Source organism: Polypterus senegalus, chromosome 16, assembly GCF_016835505.1.
Source record: "Polypterus senegalus isolate Bchr_013 chromosome 16, ASM1683550v1, whole genome shotgun sequence".
Lineage (NCBI taxonomy): Eukaryota > Metazoa > Chordata > Cladistia > Polypteriformes > Polypteridae > Polypterus > Polypterus senegalus.
Genome location: NC_053169.1, coordinates 92,333,440 through 92,354,548, shown reverse-complemented (window position 1 = coordinate 92,354,548; position 21,109 = coordinate 92,333,440). Strand labels below are relative to the sequence as shown.

Here is a 21,109-nt window from a genome sequence, read left to right as displayed (position 1 = left end):
TCATTCGACCTCTTAATAAGATAAATGTCTTATGTTCGTGTCATGTTCAAATCAGGTGGTGTGTGTAGCATGGTTTGCTTTATTGAGGTGAAAAACTTTGACATGGAAAGAAGAGGCAAGAAAGAGGTCCTTCATCTCACAAGCATTTCTTTATTTCAGGTACCTTTCGCACCCCCAGAGGTCCAGCAGCAATATCTATCAAGTATTCAGCATCTTTTAGGAGATGGTAAGTTAGATAAGACTATTAATTTGTTTAAGACTATTAATTTGTTAACTTTTTGTTCATTGAGTTATAACTGTGTTTGTTGTTATACTTAAAAAATCTAAATTAATAAGCCCAGTAAATGTTGCATTTTGCACCACCATTTACCCCAGCCTTTTCTGAACAGATCCTTAGCTTTCTCTTTTTATATATTTCTAGCTGTGTTACCCAGCTTCATTCAGGAAATTTCATAGGACAGTGGACCTCAGTTATATTGCTGTCAGTTAATCAGATGTATCAGAAGTACCATCTAACAAAGTACAAGGGAGAAGTTTCACTCTTGGAATTCTAAACAGAAACTCATTTAAAGATCTATGGTTACGATTCAGAGTGTAAGACATTCCGAAATATAAGATGGAGGGAGATTATTTAAGGTAAGGATCATAACCGTAAAGTTAAAGAAAAAAATAAACTGAGCACCAAGTTAAAGGGAAGAACTGAAAAGAGAATGTCTTGAAAACGCAGGCGACATCAGAAAACTGAAACAAAAACCTCTCTACTCGTTTTGAAAGCTAAATTACTGAGAACCACAAAGATGCTTTTCTTTATCCATCGAGGGATAGCTCTGCATGTTGCCACCGAACTTCTATGGTGTGGACGTTACGCCATCGATGCAACAGAGTGAGTCATGTGACACTAGACAGTGCAAAAATAGCATTCAAAAATATGAATCCCATTAAAAGAACAAAATCAAATCCTCCACAAAGGGCTAATAAAATACATAATTTACCAAAAAATAAATAAAAACAAATCATGACAACTTGTATCACATGTCCTGTCCATGTCTGCATGCTGTATATGTTGAGCTGGAGCCACATGATTAGCTGTGTGGAGGAGTGGGCTGATTCCTTTTATAAGTAGGTACCACTGGATGTGTGCATTTAAGATAACAGATAGAAATAATGTAACTTTTATTTTATCTTATCAAGGTTTGATTGCGCTAATAACTGTGGTGAAACAGAGCGTACAGAAGGTTTTAGGAGAGTAAGTACATTTTTATCTTAATCATATGTTTCCACCCAAAATGGAACAAAGTCACATTTACTAAACATTCCTATTTTGAGTGTAAATCTCCTCCCATAATTTTTAAAATCCATTTTCACAAGTAATATTGGTCTTGATTTTCTTTTTTTCCCCTTCTAAATTTGTAATTCAGTCCTGTTTTATTTAATGTAGGTCAGTGATCTCCAACTCCTAGAGCACTAATGTGGATACATGTTTTCATTGTAACCCTGATCGTAATTAGTGACCAGTTTTTGCTGCTAATTAACTTTTTTTCTCCTTTCACTTTATATGACTTGTTTCAGCCCTCAGAATTGCTTCATTTTTCTTGCTTAAACAGCACCTAAACAGAAATGACATGTGAAGTAACAACAACATTTATTTATATAGCACATTTTCATACACATTATGTAGCTCAAAGTGCTTTACATGATGAAGAAAAGAGAAATAAAAGACAAAGTAAGAATTAGAATAAGACAACACTAATTAACATAGAATAAGAGTAAGGTCCGATGGCCAGGGAGAACAGAAAAACAAAAAAAAAAAGAAAAAATAAAATCTGCAGCGGTATCAGGCCACGGGACCGCCCAGTCCCCTCTGGGCATTCTACCTAACATAAATGAAACAGTCCTCTTTGTATTTAGGGTTCTCTTGGAAGGACTTGATAGATTATGGCTTTTAATCCATCAATGTAGGACATCGCGGTGCTTTGGTTAGGTGATGATGGCGCAGATCACCACCACAGAAAACCGGGAAAAGAAACTAAAGAGAGAGTAGGGGTCAGTACGGATTTTAGAGCCACCATGAATAGTTATTATAATGAATTGAATATACAGAGTATCAGGATTAAATGAAGGTGAAGTTAAGTAAGCCAATTAATGACCAGCTAAATCGGGACCTCCAATCAGAAGACAATTCTTGTTGTTTATTAATCCCATTACTTAATTGCATGTCTTGTTGGTGCTCTCAATATGCAACACCAGACATTCCCAAAATTATTGATTTTCTTTTTTTCTAAGAATACCATCAAAATGTTTTGTGGACCTGAGCAGATCAATATTACTGAGGCCTTCACCTTTCTCTGTTTTCGGAAATTGTATGATGGACTCTGGTCATGTTTTGATCATTTTGTATCTCATTATTGTTTGGTGGCTAATTTAAAGAAGAGAGAAATAATTAAGGGGTCTAAGTTCTAATAGCAAGTCAATTAAAATCAAGGAAAAAGAAGTTAATTAGCAGGAAAAACTGGTTGATAATTAAGAAAAGGGTTTGAATGAAAATCTACAGCCACAGTATCGCTGCAGGACTGGAGTTCTAGACTCCTGATGTAGGTTATAAGACGGTGACAGAGACATTGATATTCATTTTTTAAGCATAAGCTGAAAATGCCAAATTTAGAAAATACAGGCAATACATTTATGGATTCTTACCAGACAAGGCTTGTTGTCAGCTGTCATTCTGGTGGCTTTGAGAAGTGAAAAAGGAGCCATTCATGAATGTTTTAGGTAATTAGATAACTCTTGTGCAGTTGTGTGTTTGATTTCATAACTGTAAAGCAGAGCTCAAAGTTGTTTTTTCTGTTTTCCTTAATCTGTTTGTCTTTTCACAGCATTTCTCTCAAACAGCGCATATCACTGCCAGAACTGGAACAACATATATCAAATATCAGAGAGTACGTGGAACACAGAGTACAAAAAGACCAAGATGAGGACAGCGTATACAAGTCTCCTCTTTCTTGTTACATGATGCCAGATGAGGAGAATACTTTAGCTGAACAGGTAGCCCTTTTTGCCATTTTCTATGGTATCACAGCAAACAAGTGTTGTATAATCACAAAGTAGATAATAGGCAATAGATAGTTAGATGCCAACTGTTACTTATTTAAAATATAATCAAACCTGATTGTCTGTGGATTTTGAGAAGTTATTCATTGCCTTCTGTTTGCATTGCAGTGTTGTCACACATTAATACGTGGCACGCAAGTAAGAATCTCATTGTACTATCTACACGTGACACAAAAGTTTGAATTTTAAATTGTGGAGCACATGAATTACTTAACTATATTCTTAAACCCTGTTAGTCCAGTTCTGGTCTGGAGGCGGCTGGAGCCAATTCCACAGCAACCATAACCTACTCTGGGACAAGGCCTGAGTCCATGAGAAAACCTACAAACTCTCATGAGGCCAATTTAGAATTTCCAAGGAACCTCTTTGAGGATGAGGGAGAAAAACTTTGGTATCCAAAGTAGAGCAGTGGGGAGAATGTGGAAACATCACACAGCAAACCAGCCTGCACCAAGTAATTGTCTGAACACTGCACAGTCTGTTCAGTCGTCTTAGTGTCTTAACTGCTGTTGATTGTCAGGAGACATTTTTGACTCTTTGTAGATAACATATTAGTACAAGTGTTGAAATATAATGTTTTAATCTTTTTGCTGCAATATTTTGAATTTGTCCTTGTTTCCGGTGTACTACTCAATTAGATTTTTTTATTTAGATTTATACAGTTATGCATGCTATGATGTATTTTGCAGTGCCCTGTACATGTTTAAGTGATTGCAGTCCTTTCTTTCTTTAAAATGATCTCCACAAACATGTGAATTCTGCCTTTAGAGTAGCTCATAGCACAGAATAGCTCTGCTGTCGGTGTTGAGGGGTCTCTTTCCAAATTGTGATGTCGCTTCAAGTTCATTTTCATTACACTATTCTTCTGTTTTTGCTATGATCGATGACAGAATGATTTTTTCTTTTTTTCTTTTGAGAACTTGTGTTATTTTGTCTGGGACTCCCCTAAATTGGTTTCCCCCTTACTGTCACATTGGAGACAATAATTTTAGTTCTTCTTCTGTTCATATTTTCTCTATTGCCTCTTAACTTATTATTTCTTCTCCAGTAATTTACAGTGTTCAATATATTTAGAAACAGTATTCTAATTCTACCCAACTTATTGTATCCCTGAATAACCTAACATTTGGCCTTATGATGCACTTGGTCCCTTGACCCCCTCCTCTTTTCATATTTTCCCTGCAGGCATGTGGATTGACTGAGCAAGATGCTGTGACAATAAAATTGCTAAATGAAACAAGGGATATGTTAGAAAGGTTAGTGATTTCCTGTGCATACACGCAGAGTCTGTGCAGTCTTACTGACTTTGAAGGCCCTCAGCGGGCAGTCCCTATAGTTAACATGGCAGGTTTGAACTGACTTAAGATTTGAGTGAAGGAGAGTGTCCAGGAGTGAATGAGAGAATTGTGTCTTTTAAAGCGTGAAAGTTTGTTTATATAAGGGCCTAGCTTGTGTAATATTAGAATTAAGACCCAAGTCAAATCTATTTAATGGCCCCATGGAATCTATATGATAGCCCCATGGTTAAAAGGTCCATTAAAAAATAATTGCATACCGTATATGCTCCAATAGAGGCCCCCGGCGTTTATTTGCAAAACTAGCCTTAGCTCCCGGCACTTAGAGACCTGCCATTATTAACAAAAACCTTCAGAACGCAATATTTTTACATGCGTGTCAGTACAGGTAGGTACACAAAAATATCGGCTAATATTACAAACAGCTACTTTATTTGAATTTCACATGGTGCATAGTACTGGGCGATATGACGATAAGTATTGTGGGGACGATAGAAAAGTGTCTATCGTCCTATTTCTCTTCTATCGTTTCTAACCTAATTTTATCAATTACTAAATAAAATATTGCATTAAATAGACTATGACAAATGTATGATAATGTCTTGTCGCTATGCAATGCATACTCTACCCTTTATATAAGTGATAATCAAGAATAAAAATGAACTTTTTCGCAAAGAAACTCCGTCTTGTGGTTTTGCGACAAGACGCTTTACGTTGTTGCGACATGCTTTACGCTAGTTAACTCGTGAGTGCTTAAAGATGGAGACGCAAGAGGTTAAAGATGAATGCCCAGAGTCGCAACAAACTGAAACTGCTATGCAGGCAGCAGCCCAAGAAGTACTTTTACCGAAACGTGGGGGTACGTCAGTGATTTGGTTGCATTTTGGCTTCAAGAGCTCTGACACGGAGCAGAAGACAGTCATGTGCAAACTCTGCCAAAAGACTGTTTCCACGCCCGACGCTAACACAACAAACCTCTTTTACCACTTGAAGAAGGTCCACGAAAAAGAATACGGGAGAATCGAAGAAATGCGACGTAAAGAAAGTTGTGAAACAGCCCGGGCAAGTGGCGAGAAAAAATATAGCCAGCCTAAAATTAAAGAGTCTTTCATAAAAAGCACACCGTATGAAAAAAATCCCAGCGCCATAAAGAAATCACATGTGCCATCTTGCATTACATTTGTAAAGGCATGACCCCCGTGTATGCAGTTGAGAAGGGTAGCTTCCGAGACCTCGTCAAAGTCCTTGACCCGAGGTACATTATGCCCAGTCGTAAGCACTTCAGTAAAGTCGAGTTGCCTCGCTTATGTAACGCATGCCGGGCCCAAGTAGAGAAGGATGTTCGCAGTGTGGTCCATTATGCCTTGACAACTGACCTGTGGACGAGCAGAGCTACGCAGCCCTACGTGAGCGTAACCATCCATTACATCAGCAAAGACTGGATCCTCTGTGCTCGCTGTTTACAGACTGAGTACTTTCCAGATGACCACACGGGAGCCATGATAGCCCAAGGTGCGTTACTCGTGCAGTAATTTGTATAAGGTACTTTTAGTTTATTGTTCTGTCATTTTTACTGTAGTAATTCCGAGAAAGACTCCCTAATAAAGTAATTATCTATCTATAAATTTGACATTTGTCATTTTTTCTACTTTTACAAAGTAGCCTTTTATGTTTGCACTTTTATTCATGGCTAATGCCTTAAACAGTGTTATGTTCAACTCTGATATTTACTTTTGATACTTTATTTTGGTTTGCAAACTTTGCACTACAAGGTTGAAAAATGTTTTGTGTTTATTTTTTATAATTGAGTGCTTTTCTGCTCAGAAACTTGAAAGGGTTGTGCACTTTAATTTTTTTTTTTAAATAAAGTTTATTTTGATAATACTATTTAAATAACTATGATGTGGATAAAAAAAATGTGAAGGCTACTGTAGCTCTACCTCCACCACATCTGTTGTCAGTTGATACATTTATATTGCTAAACTAAAATGTATTTTTCTCATTTGTGACAGTTCAGTTAAATGTCACTTCAAAATAAAGTTGCAAAAAAAAGTATGCAATGATATTTTTGTCAAACTTTTCAGAGAATAACTGAAAACGTACTTTATTGTGGGTGGTATATCGTGATATATATCGTTATTGTGATATAAAATAATCCATATCGTGATATATGATTTTTCCATATCGCCCAGCACTAATGGTGCATAAGACTGTTAAAGATAAATGGCAATGTCTTTCTGTACCTTTCGCTGCCATTCATCGTCCGAATCCTCAATGATGGCTTCGTTGTTGCCCAGCTTACTATCGTCTTTCTGTTCTTCCAGGTTTGTCACGACGCTTTGAATTCTTACCGCCGACAATTTCTCTCTTCTTCAAAACACGGCTGATTTTATTTGAGGCAATGAATTAATGAATCCTCACTGCCGTCAGTAGAATTGGTGATGCCACAATTTTTAAAAGATTTCCAAATCAGTTCATTTGAGATCTCATCCCATGCAGACATGATCCATGTCAAATTTAGACGTCGTGAAGGTGCTCGCAAATTTCTACCTCTTGTGAGTTCTTGGTCATTGTAACCTGGCATCCAATTTTCATAGAATGCTCTGATCTTGTCCTTGAAAGATTTGTTCCATGAAACGTCTGCTGGCTGCACTTGTATTACACACGTCTGTAAAGATACAGACACCTGCAGTGTACGCTAGTAGGCAAATATCAAAGACCCGGCTATTATTTGGCTGCGTCCCCTCTGAAGCCAGATGCTTATTAACACTCGGTCTCAATCCTCTTCTGTACTTTTTGTAGAGTGCATTTGATTTGTGTTTTAAGAATTAGTGAATTTATCACAGTTTCTCATTTTGTGACTGTTTCACAGTTTGTCTTTGGGTGGAAAAAAATCTCCAGCAAACATAGGCAGAAAAATAACCTTTGAACAATCAAATCTGGATTCAGTGTACTAGCAGCCAAAGGCCATGTCACATTGCACGGCTTTTCCAATGATTTCCAGTTGTAGACTTTGTTTACATAATCTTCACAAGTTCGGGGCAGTCTCAACACTCTCTCCTGTGGTTGTTGGTCATGTAAGTCTGACATTCCCAGCAACTGCAGGTTTGATTTTTGTCTTAAGTCGTAGGGGTGGGCTGTTCTTGCATGAGAGTGGACAACCAATGAACACTTATGTGGAAGTGCAATGCATATAATGCAGTGGTGATGAATGAAGGACACAGGTATTATGAACCTCACCAACAGAAGAGTGGCTGTTCTATCTGATATTTTGTCTTTTACATACCACAACAGATTAAAAACAAAAAAAGAAAGATGAAGATATCTGGGCAGAACTCACTGTACCGATTAAACTCTTCACATGGGCACCTGCTCTATCAGGTAGCATGTTATTGGCTGTCAGAAAAAGCGTCCAGCTCACAATACTTTTGCAAATGTGAAACTGTGCCAGTAAGTCATCACACAGTACAAACTGACAACCCTGGCAATTTCTAATTGTCTGAATTTATATACTCTGAGAAACAAGATCAGCAATAAAGTATGATTTCCCCTCCAACTAGAAATCATGTAATGTGACGTGAGCTTAAGTTGTCCTAATATGCAGTTTGTGGAGGAATTCACACTGGTATGGACTGGCATCCAGTCCAGCAGGGGGTTCCTGCCTGGTGCCCAATGTTGCTGTCATTTTTCTCCAACTCATTTAAACCTTGAAATAGGATGTTTGGTACTAAATAAAATAGGATTCAATCAAAGGCTGGTATGAGTCCAAGTCTGTATCTTCAGAAATTTTAATGAATCATATTTCAGTTGCTGCCTTGTATTCAGCAAATGCAATATTCAATTTAAATCCTAAGTTAATGTCAATCTTTGTATTTTCTATTATGCTTACAGCCCAGACTTCAACATGGTTTTGAATACCTGCTTGCAACGAGGCTTTAGTCGATTATTGGACAACATGGCCGAATTCTTCAGACCTACTGATCAAGATTCAGGGCAGGGATCTCCTGTTGACTGGTCAGTCCTGTTCTAGGTTGTAGTTATTGTGAATTATTCTGAAAATGAAAATACAGTATTTTCAATTAATACTGTTTAGATAAAATGTTTGTGGACACCTGATCATCACATTTATATGAGCTTGTTGGACATCCCATTCCAAAACTATGGGCATTAATATTGAGTTGTCCCAACCATCACCACTTTGTGGCTTTAACAGCCTCCACTCCACAAGATTTTAAAATGTGTCGGTGGGAATTTGTGGTCATTCTGACAAAAGAGCATTTGTGAGGTCAAGGACTGATGTTGGACGAGAAGGTCTGGCTTGCAGTTGCTATTCTAATTCATCCCAAAGGGTTGAAGTCAAGGCTCTGTGTTGGCCACGCACGCTCCTCCATGTCTTTACGGACCTGGCTTTGTGCACAGGGGTACAGTCATGCTGGAACAGAAAATAGCTAGCGTTCTCCAGGCATCCCAAAACCCATCAGGCTGCCAGACTGGGAACTGTGATTCATCACTCTAGAGAACGTTACCACTGGACTCGTGTGCAGCTGCTCGCTAATAAAAACCCATTTTGTGAAACTCCTAAGGCACAGTGCTTAAGCTTATGTTGCTTCCAGAAGCAGTTTGGACCTCTGTGAGTGATGCTACAGAATATAGGCAATTTTCATGCTTTTCAGCACTCTGTGGTACGTTTGTGTGGTCTACCACTTTATGACTGAGCTGTTGTAGTTCCTCTGTGCTTCCACTTCACAATGATAATACTTCCAGTTAACCAAGGCAGATGTAGCAGACCCGAAATTTCATTTACTGACTTGTGGCAAAGGTGGCATCTTATGACAATACCATGTTCAAAGTCACCAAACTCTTCAGTATGACCCAATGTGTGTCAATGGAGATTGCATGCTATGTGCAGATTTTATTCACCTGTTAACAATGAAACACCTGAAGTCAATGATTTGGAGGGGTGCCCACATACATCTGGCCATATACTGTATCAAGCAAAGTTAGTCTTGTCAAAGTTAGTGTTGTCCCTCCTCAGTTTCATGTGTAATTTGGAGAAATGGGAGTACACAGCAGCCATACCACATGCACTTCAGAACACATAATCCACCTGATGCTAAACATGTTCAAGTCCTGCCAGTACTTGGGTGGGAGACCAACCAGGTAAATGTTGGGTTTTTGCTAGAAGAAGAGGTTGGAGGGGCTAGCAGGAGTTGCTTACCGTGTGGTCTGTGTGTGTGTGGATCCCAAAGCCCCAGTGCAGTGAGGGTGACATTTTGGATGAGATGTAATATCAAGGTCCTGACTCTCTGTGATCATAAAATTATAAAGAGTAGGGTATATCCCAATGACCTGGCTAAATTGCCCTCCATGGTCAAGTCATTTTGCCGCCCCCCAAAGCATCCCTTGCCTCTAATTGGCTAACTATCAGTGCAGTGATGGTGACATTTTGAAAGAGATGTAAAATCAAGGTCCTGACTCTCTGCGATTATAAAATTATAAAGAGTAGGGTGTATCCCAATGACCTGGCTAAATTGCCCTCCATGGTCAAGACATTTTGCCACCACATTCTCCAATCCACAAGCCCCCCCGAAGCATCCCCTGCCTGTTATTGGATAACTATCTCTCATCCCTTTACCACCTAACAGCTCATGGCTCAAGATTGTCTAACATCACATCATCCAGGTGGGTGCTGCACATTACTGGTGGTTGAAGTGACTCCCCACGTACTGTGTAAAGCTCTTTGAATAGCGAGAAACAACAATATATAATTGTAAAGAATGAATTATTATCTTAAGGCATTTATTGTCAAAAATTGAAATGTGAAAACTTACAAGGTGGTGAATACAAGAAATAATGACTAACTATATAAATACTTAGGAACTACAAAAGATATTAATTGAAATATAAATACAAAAGAAGACACTAAATGTGAATTTCCCCTTGGGATTAATAAAGTATCTATCTATCTATCTAACTAAATGCAATCGGCACTCGTTTCTCCTCTGTAAAGCAGACTAGGACCTCGGGTCATCCTTTTATCACAGTGTCATCCAGTCTGTCATGAATTTGATCTTCATTGCCTGGTTTAGTGGTCGAACAAATCAAAATGTAAAAAAAGTTTACCGCAGATTACCAAACATGCAGCTAAAGCTATTGGGGCTGACGTAGACGTAGACAATTTGGCAAGTGTGTGTCAGAAGGCAATACTGCAAATCATCTCAACTGATGACTGACACCCATCACAAGTAAGTAGAACTTCAGTAAATCAGGGAGGAAGTCACTTTAATGACCCACACAAATCACTCCCAGTGCCATATGTCTTTTCAATAAGGACTATCGGAGAGTTTTTCTTATGTATAATTGTAGCCATTTTAGGTAAAAGTGTACTGTACTATCAGAATGTTAGAAGTACTTAACATGTAATCTGTTTTCCAAATGATTTAAACATTTTAGAATTTCAGTTTAAGTTTTAACGTGTCTTGTCTCCATTTTGTTTTATTTCATTTCTGTCTGATACTGGAAGCCACTGAGAAGGCAAATTTCATGTTTTCTTGAGTAAACATGACAAAATAAAAACCTTGGACGTTGAACTTGAATACTTTGTTATAGGTACTGTACGATGAGGTATTCCTTTGATGTCACCATTACTGCACTGGACTTTGCATTTTTTAAATCTTTTTTAAACTCCTTTCATGTTTTCAGCCTTCAGAAATCTCCTTTTATTTAAAATAATAAACACTCATCAGGCAGGTGCAATGTAGACAGACATAATGAAACTGTTTTTTTAAAACCGTGCTGCTACATATTCTTGTAAGTAATGCACTTCATATACTGGTACCCTTTTTATAAGCGGCAGTGGACATTATCAGCTTGTTTGCCTTGCTAAAACACATTGTGTGAAATGTTTTACTTCTGTTTTCTGACAATTTACTCGCTCCTTATAATACTCAATCTTTTTTTATTTATCTGTTCACACATTTCTTCTTTTTCCGGATTATAATTCCATATATGGGAATTAAGTTACAGAAGTTAAAAATTGGTTGCAGTGTTTCAGAAAATTCTAACAAATCTAAAAAAAGATATGCATTCTTTATTTTTTAGTCTATCCAATGTCAGTCTTCCACTTGCCAAAGTCATTCCCATAGCCAATGGACAGATTCATTCAATTTGCAGCGAGACTCCTAGTCATTTTGTACAGGTAAGATTTAAAATCTTTTTATTAAAACCTCACCCTACCCCTAATGTTGGTTGGATGCATAAATTACCACATTTCTAAGTATAATGTGCAGTAGTAGAGTGGTGTACCATGGAGGCACCTTGACCTATAAACCACATCTGGAACTACTTGGTAAAATTATAAAAGAACTTCAGTCCATCCTAAGTAGGGATGACAAGCTGAGTGATGTACTCAAACAACCTCCCCTTCCTGGCATACAGACAGCCACCCAACCTGTAGCAACTACCTGTCCAAAGCTCCCCATAAGGACATGACAACAGAAAACGGTACATCTCCCTGCCTACAGGAAAGATGTGAAACCTGTGCTCACATGTACACTACAGATTGGGTATTTATACTACACTCCCAACAAGAGCATGGATTGGATAAAGGGATAATGTTCCTGTACATCATCTAATGTGGCCTTCTGAATTCTGTACTTGAAACGTGTGGAAGAAACTGGGATAACACAGCGCCAAAGAATGATTTTACACAGGTCTCACATTATGCGTGGCATTAGAGATGTTCCTGTGGGAGCTGACTTCCACAACAGCGGGCACTGCAAGAATGATTTTAAAGTCGCAGTGCTTATAGGCAACTTCAGGAGAGAAAGGAATGGTAAGTTAAACTGCTGCTAAAATTTAACACAACATGTGCTCATTAGAGACCGGAGTTTTCTGACAGGCGGTGTGAGGGCTATTTACAACACTCTGACCCAGGAAAGTTGATTACAGATCCACACTGTAAGGAAAACGCATTAAAAACATCAAAAGACTTTTGGATAATTATCAGAAGATCTTTATCATACATAGTTGGCCTTAGGTTGGAGGGGATCTGTTAATACGAGGATAAATCAAAAAGGAAAGGCAATTTGAAAATTACACAGTAACTGCAATGGAATAGAACTTGATGCAATACAACCCATTCACGATGGCTTCTGGGTAGTTCGAACATACAAAGCATATCGATTTGCCTTTAGTCTAGTTGAGGCCAAGGTCAAATGAATATGGATGCACCATTGTTGGACAACATGACATAGTGAGATTTCTTTGGGCGGAGTGAGTGAAACCTGGTGCAGTTTATCAAAGCATGTTGGCTTGTGCAAATCAGTAAGCTGTTTAAGTACCAATCTTGCACAAACCTTATGGTACTTAAGGTCATCATGCACTACGATAGATCCATAGTTGATATCCAAATGTACAGCAACAGTGGATGACATGATCTGTCAGTCTTCTCTGATGAGGGCATTTTCCATGTCAATGTGGGCTTGTGTGCATGATGCTGATGGTCGAGTACATTGAGCTTCAACAGTCGCACTTGTTCTTCCTGCTTTAAACCTTTCTACACATTCATAAACTAGTTGTTGAGTCTTGATGTTTTCACTTCTGTACTGAACCATCATCCTTTGAATTCCGGCAAGTTTCACAGCCACAACAATTACCAGTATAATGCAAGAATTGGGTATCAAACATCTCCAGTTCTGCACATGACCTCCAAGCACTAAGTACAGCTGGGAGTTACATCATCATGAGCTTTTGATGACAACTGAACCAACGTCCTTTTCAATCTCAGTAACTTTACGCAGGCCCACAAATGGTACTTCGATCCAATCTAAAGGTTTAAAGAATAATGCAAAAATAGTAATCCAAGAAATGTTACAACATTTTTTAGCTATCTTTACCATTTAAAGGAAATCTCCACCCAAAAATGATATTTTTATATGTTACTTACCTCGTGCAGTTTATAGTGATGGATGAAAACAATCTGTTTTTTGGAGAACCAAGATAACAAAGTTTCTGATCTAAAGGGCATCTACGGTAGTCGCATTGGGCAACAGTAAATAATATCTCACTTGTGTCACTTAATCCACATATAGAGTTATCCAGTTGTATGCTCATAACGTCCCCAACACGTGTATTTTTTTACAAAGAATTGTTAAATCACTTCAGGATAAAATCCTTTTGTGACTAAAACGGAGCACACTCAGAACCACTTGAGCATTTGAATTGAAAACCTGCCCACTGCCTCACTGTCTCAGTCATTGGTCAGGTCTCCAATCTGGGAACGGCTTATTTATTGGCTGACATTGCACTTCACGTGATATCGACAGTGCAAGTTCACTGAAAGATGTGTACAACTGAAAAGACAGTGAAAATATTATCAGGAAGAGAATACGTCTTGGACTTTTGCATACCTGAGATGTGCTTGCGCCACCAAGCAGAAGGTCAGTTCCCCCATGCAGTTTCACAGCCTGTTGCCAACTAAACCCCGAAGTACTTCAGTTGTGGATATTAATATAAATTAATATACAGGAGGTTGAGTCTAACATTCCCAGGCTCGTTTGTGTCTGAGCGCATTCCATTTTCTGCAATTTAACAGTATTTTAGTAAAAATAGATGAGCTGACGTGTGTGTGCGTGTGTGGACTAGGCAACATGAGTAACATAGTTTTAGTTTTTCATGAATGTTTTTATATTGTTCACTATTGTCCAATGTCTGTCACCACCGACTTCTATGAGAAATGTTTTTCCTCTTCATTCTGTATGAAAATATGAGATTAAAAACTTTTGGACAACCTGATTTGTGGCTTACGTGACATGAGTAACGTGGCTTTTGTTTTTCATGAATGTTTTTATATTGTTTGTTATTGTCCAATGTCGGTCACCAGGAACTTCTATCAGAAACTTTTTTTTCTTCCCGTTCAGCGTAAAAATCTGAGATTAAAAATGTCTCTCTGCCATTACTACAAACTGTGGGCTAAGTAACAGGAAAAGCTTCTCACGTTTGGGTGAGGTGTGCTTCTATAATGATATTCAGTTTGTATTTGGTGGGTTTTCTACATTTTGAAACTGGTCTTCAATGTTGGTCATATGCATTGGCTGGATTTGGTATATCAAATGATGGGTAGTTCATTAAGGTGACTTGCCTGTCTGCAAAGCTGGCATTACTTCCAAGAAAACTAATTTTGTTTAAAGCATTTTACACAGGAAAGTAACTAAGGAAAACTTTTTATGGTCTTGTGTTGAGCTGCTTTTTTTTGTTTGTTTGTTTGTTTTTAACAGGATCTACTGATGATCGAGCAAGTGAAAGAATTTGCAGCTAATGTTTACGAAGCTTTCAGCACATCTCAGCAACTGCAAAAATGAAACCACGAGACAAGCAAAAGTATTTACTTTGCATCGTATATGCACACTGGGATTGTCCACAGCAGGGCAGTGGCATCAGGTCTCCTAGCTTGACCTTTCTATGTTTATAAACCTCTAAAATACTACTGGCTAAGTAACTCAATGAACTTCTTGATCCTCGTGTGCATGCCAGATGTGCCGGAGGTACCCCAAGCTCCCTCTCCCTGCGCCATGTCAGTGTATTTGTTTTCTATAATGGGGCTTGAGAGCCAAATGGTTATTTGGTAAGTGGATATTTTCAGGTTCCCTCTCTAAATTTTAAACTAATGTTTAATAAATACATAAGTATACCAGTACTGGAAAAGCGTTAAGAAAAATCTCAGATCAGAATGAAATTTTAAATGAGACTTAAACACTTTGGGCTTAACAGTTACTTTTAATTGTCTAATTTTAGCACAAGAGGTTGTTTACTCTTTCTGTGCATATTCTCAGATTGTAGAAAGTGAGAAATTTACACCTGATTCCAGTAAAACTCTTAAAGCAGGCGTCCTTAACAGGCAATATGTTGACTGGCATCAGCGTGCAGCACCCACATACTTGAAAATATACAATCATGGCCAAAATTATCGGCACCCCTGGAATTTTCCCAGAAATGTTTACAAATTACAAATGTTTTGGTATACACGTTTATTTCCTTTTACGTGCATTGGAACAACACAAAAAAACAGAGAAAAAATAGCCAAATCTAACGTCACACAAAACTCCAAAAATGGGCCGGACAAAATTATTGGCCCCTTTTCAAAATTGTGGGTAAATAGTTTTATTTCAAGCATATGATGCTCGTTTGAACTTACCTGTGGCAAGAAACAGGTGCTGGCAATATAGCAATCACACCTGAAGCCAGTTAACACTAGAATTACCACAGCCTACGAAAAAACTCGTAGATCCGGCCCACCTTAAATCCGTTCATGCCTCTCCGCCAGCGTCCTTTGTCCTCTAAATGTGCCGAAAAAGATAAGTTGCAAGCAACCGGCTATTCCATCCCTCCACCAGCTTAGAATGTGCACGAACTTCTCCCAGCTCATGTCTTGATTGATTATCTGGGAGTGAAGTGGAGTTTTAGAGTGGAAATAATAGATTGTTATTTGGAACACACGCATTTCATGTGTGTTCCGTTTCTACAGTAATCTGTGTAAACACATTTGTAAAACGGAAACGTTTTTCATATTTTAGTAGTAAATGACAAAATGTAGGCATAAACTATATAATGCACTGAATAAGCTCCTGATCTGACTCTAAGTAACAGCGCCAGCATACATTCACACCCGATCTGACGCTGTTCGTTTTCAAATAATATTGCATTAGTGTGATGATGTTTTCACATATATTGTCTCTTTCTTTCAGGTGTGTAATAGAAACCACAGCATAGAGAGAAGTGTGTACATTGTAACGGGTACACACGTTGTAAATGTAGGGACAATCCTTGCGTGTGTGTGTGAACTGTTAACATTTGAATCTGATGATTGCATTTAGTGCTGAACTTACTGCTCTGTACTATTCTGTCCTCTGCATGTCCTGGAGTACAAAAGAAACAGCATACAGCAACATGTGGGGACTGGCAAGATCAGGGGGAAAAAAAAAATGTGGTCACTGATTACAAACCGCAAGATGAAAGGAAGAGACAATATATGTGAAAACATCATCGCACTAATGCAATATTATTTGAAATTGAACAGCGTCAGATCGGGTTTGAATATACGCCCGATCTGACGCGGTTCGTTTTCAAATAATATTGCACGTACTGAGCGTTGAAACTGCTGCACTGAATAAGCTCACGCCTTCTGTAACAGCACCAGCATATATTCAAACCCGATCTGACGCTGTTCGTTTTCAAATAATATTGCATTAGTGCGAAAACAGAAACCCTCCCGCAAGAAACGTCCACTCATATATAAGAACAACGCAGCTCTACCTGGTGGGGATGACTTCTGTTTTCTCCGATCTGAGTTCACCTCTGTTATAGCTCGTCTTTATTTGAAAATGCCGTCAGATCGGGGTAGGACTGGAAGCTTGAACAGCTGCACCAGGCGTAAAGGAGAAAGATGGCACCGTTTGAATACAGGACGAAGTCTGGCGTCATCCTGCCAATCACCTGTCCTTCAAAGAAACAGCAGGCTTACAGAGCTCGCCAACGCTACACCGTCCAGATCTAAACACTAGTGTGGTGCATGTGCCCAAAAAAAGTCTTAACTGCATTCTCGTACCATTGCTTGCGTACTAAAGTGTCAGCAGGTATTTTTCGTGGCATTACACGTGAGCATGCCCTTGACGATCAGAGGAAGCTCTGCTGTAGGAAGATAAGTAAATAAAGTAAAATAAAAAAAAAAAAAGATGCTAACTTTGACAAGTACTATAGATTTACAGAGGCTGTTAGACGCAAATCAAATGTATGCTTTTATTATATAATAGTAACAGCTCACTACTCAAAACATTTTGGGAGACAGTAAGACTCGAACCCAGAATCTTCTGAATTGGAGTCAGCAGCTCTAACTAGTATACTACCCAAGAAGTCAGGACAACATGCAGCACTAACCTGATTTCTTTTTCTTCGGTTATAGTCTTGGGAAAAAAGCACATTTGTTCTGTTATACTTGTATCTTTTGTGAAAGTGTTTCTTTGATATTTGGAATTCAGGCTTCACACATTATACACTTCATGTCTACATTTTGTCAATTATTACTAAAACATGAAAAACGTTTCTGTTTTAACAATGTGTTTACTGTGCATAGATTGTTGTAGACACAGAACACATATGAAATGCAAGTGTTCCAAATAACGATATAGTATTTATAAAAGGTGTCATTTTGCTTGACTTCTCACTCTACACAACTCTAAGTAACTGACACACAGGTAAACAGACTTGAGCTGAGAAAACTGTGCGGGTTGGGGGATGTGATAGTTTGCTGTTTATCAACACGTTTAAAGGACAAAAGACGCTGCCGGAGTGGTGAGAAGCGTTTTAAGGTGGGACGGATCTACGAGTTTTTTTTCGTAGGCTCAGGTAATTCTAGTGTTAAAATGGAGAAAAGTTGACTCAACCTTTCTGTTGTGTGTCTGAGTATGCCACACTAAGCATGGAGAACAGAAAGAACAGAGAATTGTCTGAGGACTTGAGAACAAAAATTGTGGAAAAATATCAACAATCTCAAGGCTACAAGTCCATCTCCAGAGATCTTCATGTTCCTTTTTCGACTGTGTGCAACATAATCAAGAAGTTCACAACACATGGCACTGTAGCTAATCTCCCTGGAAGTGGACAGAAGAGTAAAATTGATAAAAGACTGCAACAAAGGGTAGTCCGAATGGTGGATAAACAACCCCAATCAACTTCAAACCATATTCAAGCTCTTCTGCAGACTCAGGGTGCAACAGTGTCAGCTGGAACTATCCGTCAACATCTGAACAAAATGAAACACTATGGCAGGAGAGCCACGAGGACCCCACTGCTGACACAGAAACATAAAAAAGCCAGACTGGAGTTTGTCAAAATGTACTTGAGGAAGCCAAAATCCTTCTGGGTGAACATCTTGTGGACAGATGAGACCAAGGTAGAGCTTTTTGGTAAAGCTCATCATTCTACTGTTTACAGAAAATGGAATGAGGCCTACGAAGAAAAGAACAACACAGTACCTACAGTCAAACATGGCGGGGGTTCTAAGATGTTTTGGGGATGTTTTGCTGCCTCTGGCACTGGATGCCTTGACTGTGTGCAAGGCATCACGAAATCGGAAGACTACCAAAAGATATTGGGGCGCAATGTAGGGCCCGGTGTCAGAGGTCATGGGTGTTCCAGCAGGACAGTGACCCCAAACATACCTCTAAAAGCACCCAGAAATGGTTGAAGACAAAGCGCTGGAGAGTTCTGAAGTGGCCAGCAATGAGTCCGGATCTAAATGCGATTGAACACTTATGGAGATCTTAAAATTTCTGGTGGGAGAAGGCGCCCATCAAACCTGAGAGACTTTGAGCAGTTTGCAAAAGAAGAGTGGTTGGAAATTCCAGTTGAGAGGTGAAACAAGTTGTTGATGGTTATAGGAAGCGCTTGATTTCAGTTATTTTTTTTTTTCCCCAAAGGGCGTGCAACCAAATATTAGGTTGAGGGTGCCAATAATTTTGTCCAGCCCGGGTTTTGAGTTTTGTGTGAAATGTCAGATTTGGCTTTTTTTTTTTCTCTGTTTTTTTGTGTTGCTCCAATGCACATAAAGGAAATAAACATGTGTATACTAAAACATTTGTAATTGCAACAATTTTCTGGGATAATTCCAAGGGTGACAATAATTTCGGCCATGACTGTAATCTATGAGTAAATTATAAAAGCTTAATGAATGTGTGTACAATTCTGTTTTTCACAGGGGGGTAGGGGTGGTTTTGTACATAATTTAGTTAGTGACTGACATTTTGCATTATTTTGGCTGCATTAATGAAGATATGATTAAAGACTATTTTAATTGTATTTTATTGTAATATCTGAATATTTAACCCTCAAACCGCTCCGCCTTAGCTGGTGACTTTCCACTGTAGACATGCAATTGCCAGTTCAGCCAACCTCTCTGGCTTTAAAAGGTTAATCACCAAGTTAACACTGCAGGAGGACATTCTGAAATGTAAATAAACAATTAATTTTCACCTTTTATTCATGCTATTGATTATTATTATCATCACATTTTGAGCATTTTATTGCCTTACTAGCTGCAGTCCCCAACATTGCCTGGATATATTTGTATAACGAGTTAAGGTAAGGAAACAATTTTTCTTTTTTCTTCCCCCCAATTAGAACATCAGAAAGATCTTGATGAGAACAGGCCATTCTGCCCAACAAGGCTCACCAGTCCCATCCACTTAATTCCTCCAAAATAACATCAAGTCGAGTTTTGAGGGTCCATAACGTCCACCACACTACTTGGTCACTTATTCCATGTGTCTGTGGTTCTCTATGTGAAGAAAAATTGAAGGAAAAATTTTTGCACAAATTTAATTAAGTTCCTAAATGTGTCCCCATATTCTTGATGAACTCATTTTAAAGTCACCATCTTGATCAACTGGACTAATTCCCTTCATAATTTTAAACACTTCAGTCTGGTCTCCTCTTAATCTCCTTTTGCTTAAACTGTAAAGGCTCAGCTCTTTTAATCTTTCCTCATAACTCATCTCCTGTAGCCCTGGAGTAGGCCGAGTCGCTCTTCTGTAGCCTTTCTGTAGTGCTGCGTTGTCCTTTTTGTATCCTGGAGCCCAAAAACTGCACACAGTACAGTCATAGCCGTTTTGAGAATGACCCAAGTATTCATTTTCACAAAGTTTACTGCTTCAGTTTTTTTAGATCCTTTTGTCAGATGTTTCTATGGTATACTGAAGTAGAATTACAAGCTTTTCATAATTTTCAGAGGCTTTGATTAACAAGTTTATGTCAGTATTTGCATTGTTGACCCTTCTTTCTTTTTCAAGACCTCTGCAATTCACCCTGGTATGCTGGCAATCAACTTCTGGGCCAAGTCCTGACTGATGGCAGCCCATTCTTGCACAATCAATGCTTGGAGTTTTTCACAATTGGTGGGTTGTTTGTCCACCCACTTCTTGAGGGTTGACCACAAGTTCTCAATGGGATTAAGGTCCGGGAAGTTTATTGACCGCTCTCTCTGATCATAAAATACGTTAGTACAATAGCAATTGACGAGATTAATTCATAATTGAACTGCAGTATTTGAGGGTTCCTCTAGAGTGCTTCTTCCACAGACACGATTTGGCTCAAAATCTAATCAGCACATGGTCATCTCCATAACGGGCTTAATTTTTGAGTATTTTTCCATCCAGCCATTTTAGCTCTACACCATCCTGAAGAAACTGTAACACACACACACACCGTCATTGAGATATTGATTTTAGTATTAGGGGACCCTAAAATGTTGAGATCCATCAAAAACCAGAGATCGAAATATTGGATGAATCTTAAGCTTTCGCTTCTCCCTCATAGGCAACAGCTTATAATGGGGGAGGACACCAAGCAAAAAAGGGCAGCCACATACATTTCTAAAATGCACATTGATAAACATTTATATTTATGTAGAAGTGCTACAAACTACACTACCTCTCTGAATTTTCTCTGTTTTAATGAGTGGAGATTTTGTTCTTTTTATGCGTGACTTCATTCCATATTTGTGGTAAATCCTTGCCGAGTTGTAACCATCTTTATTTACTGGTTTAGTGTGGTTTCACAGACACGTTTAGTCCCACAATAATAAAGTGGATGGCTTGTTGAATAATTCAACCATTGCATAGGCACATAAGTCGAGCAAACTACCTTTTGTTTGT

At 38.6% G+C, this 21,109-nt stretch overlaps 1 protein-coding gene across 2 annotated transcripts in view; it reads left to right on the top strand.

Moving 5' to 3' along the window:
- pex3 (peroxisomal biogenesis factor 3) overlaps positions 1-15,425 on the top strand; it is a 31,707-nt gene extending 16,282 nt beyond the window's left edge. For both annotated transcript variants that reach the window (XM_039737985.1, XM_039737983.1), the window contains exons 6-12: positions 160-226; positions 1,192-1,246; positions 2,874-3,042; positions 4,294-4,364; positions 8,295-8,417; positions 11,505-11,601; positions 14,681-15,425. In XM_039737985.1, coding sequence (XP_039593919.1) covers positions 160-226; positions 1,192-1,246; positions 2,874-3,042; positions 4,294-4,364; positions 8,295-8,417; positions 11,505-11,601; positions 14,681-14,764 — 666 coding nt within the window. In that variant the 3' untranslated portion in view covers positions 14,765-15,425. The remainder of the gene's footprint in view (positions 1-159; positions 227-1,191; positions 1,247-2,873; positions 3,043-4,293; positions 4,365-8,294; positions 8,418-11,504; positions 11,602-14,680) is intronic.
- The last annotated feature ends 5,684 nt before the right edge of the window (positions 15,426-21,109 follow it).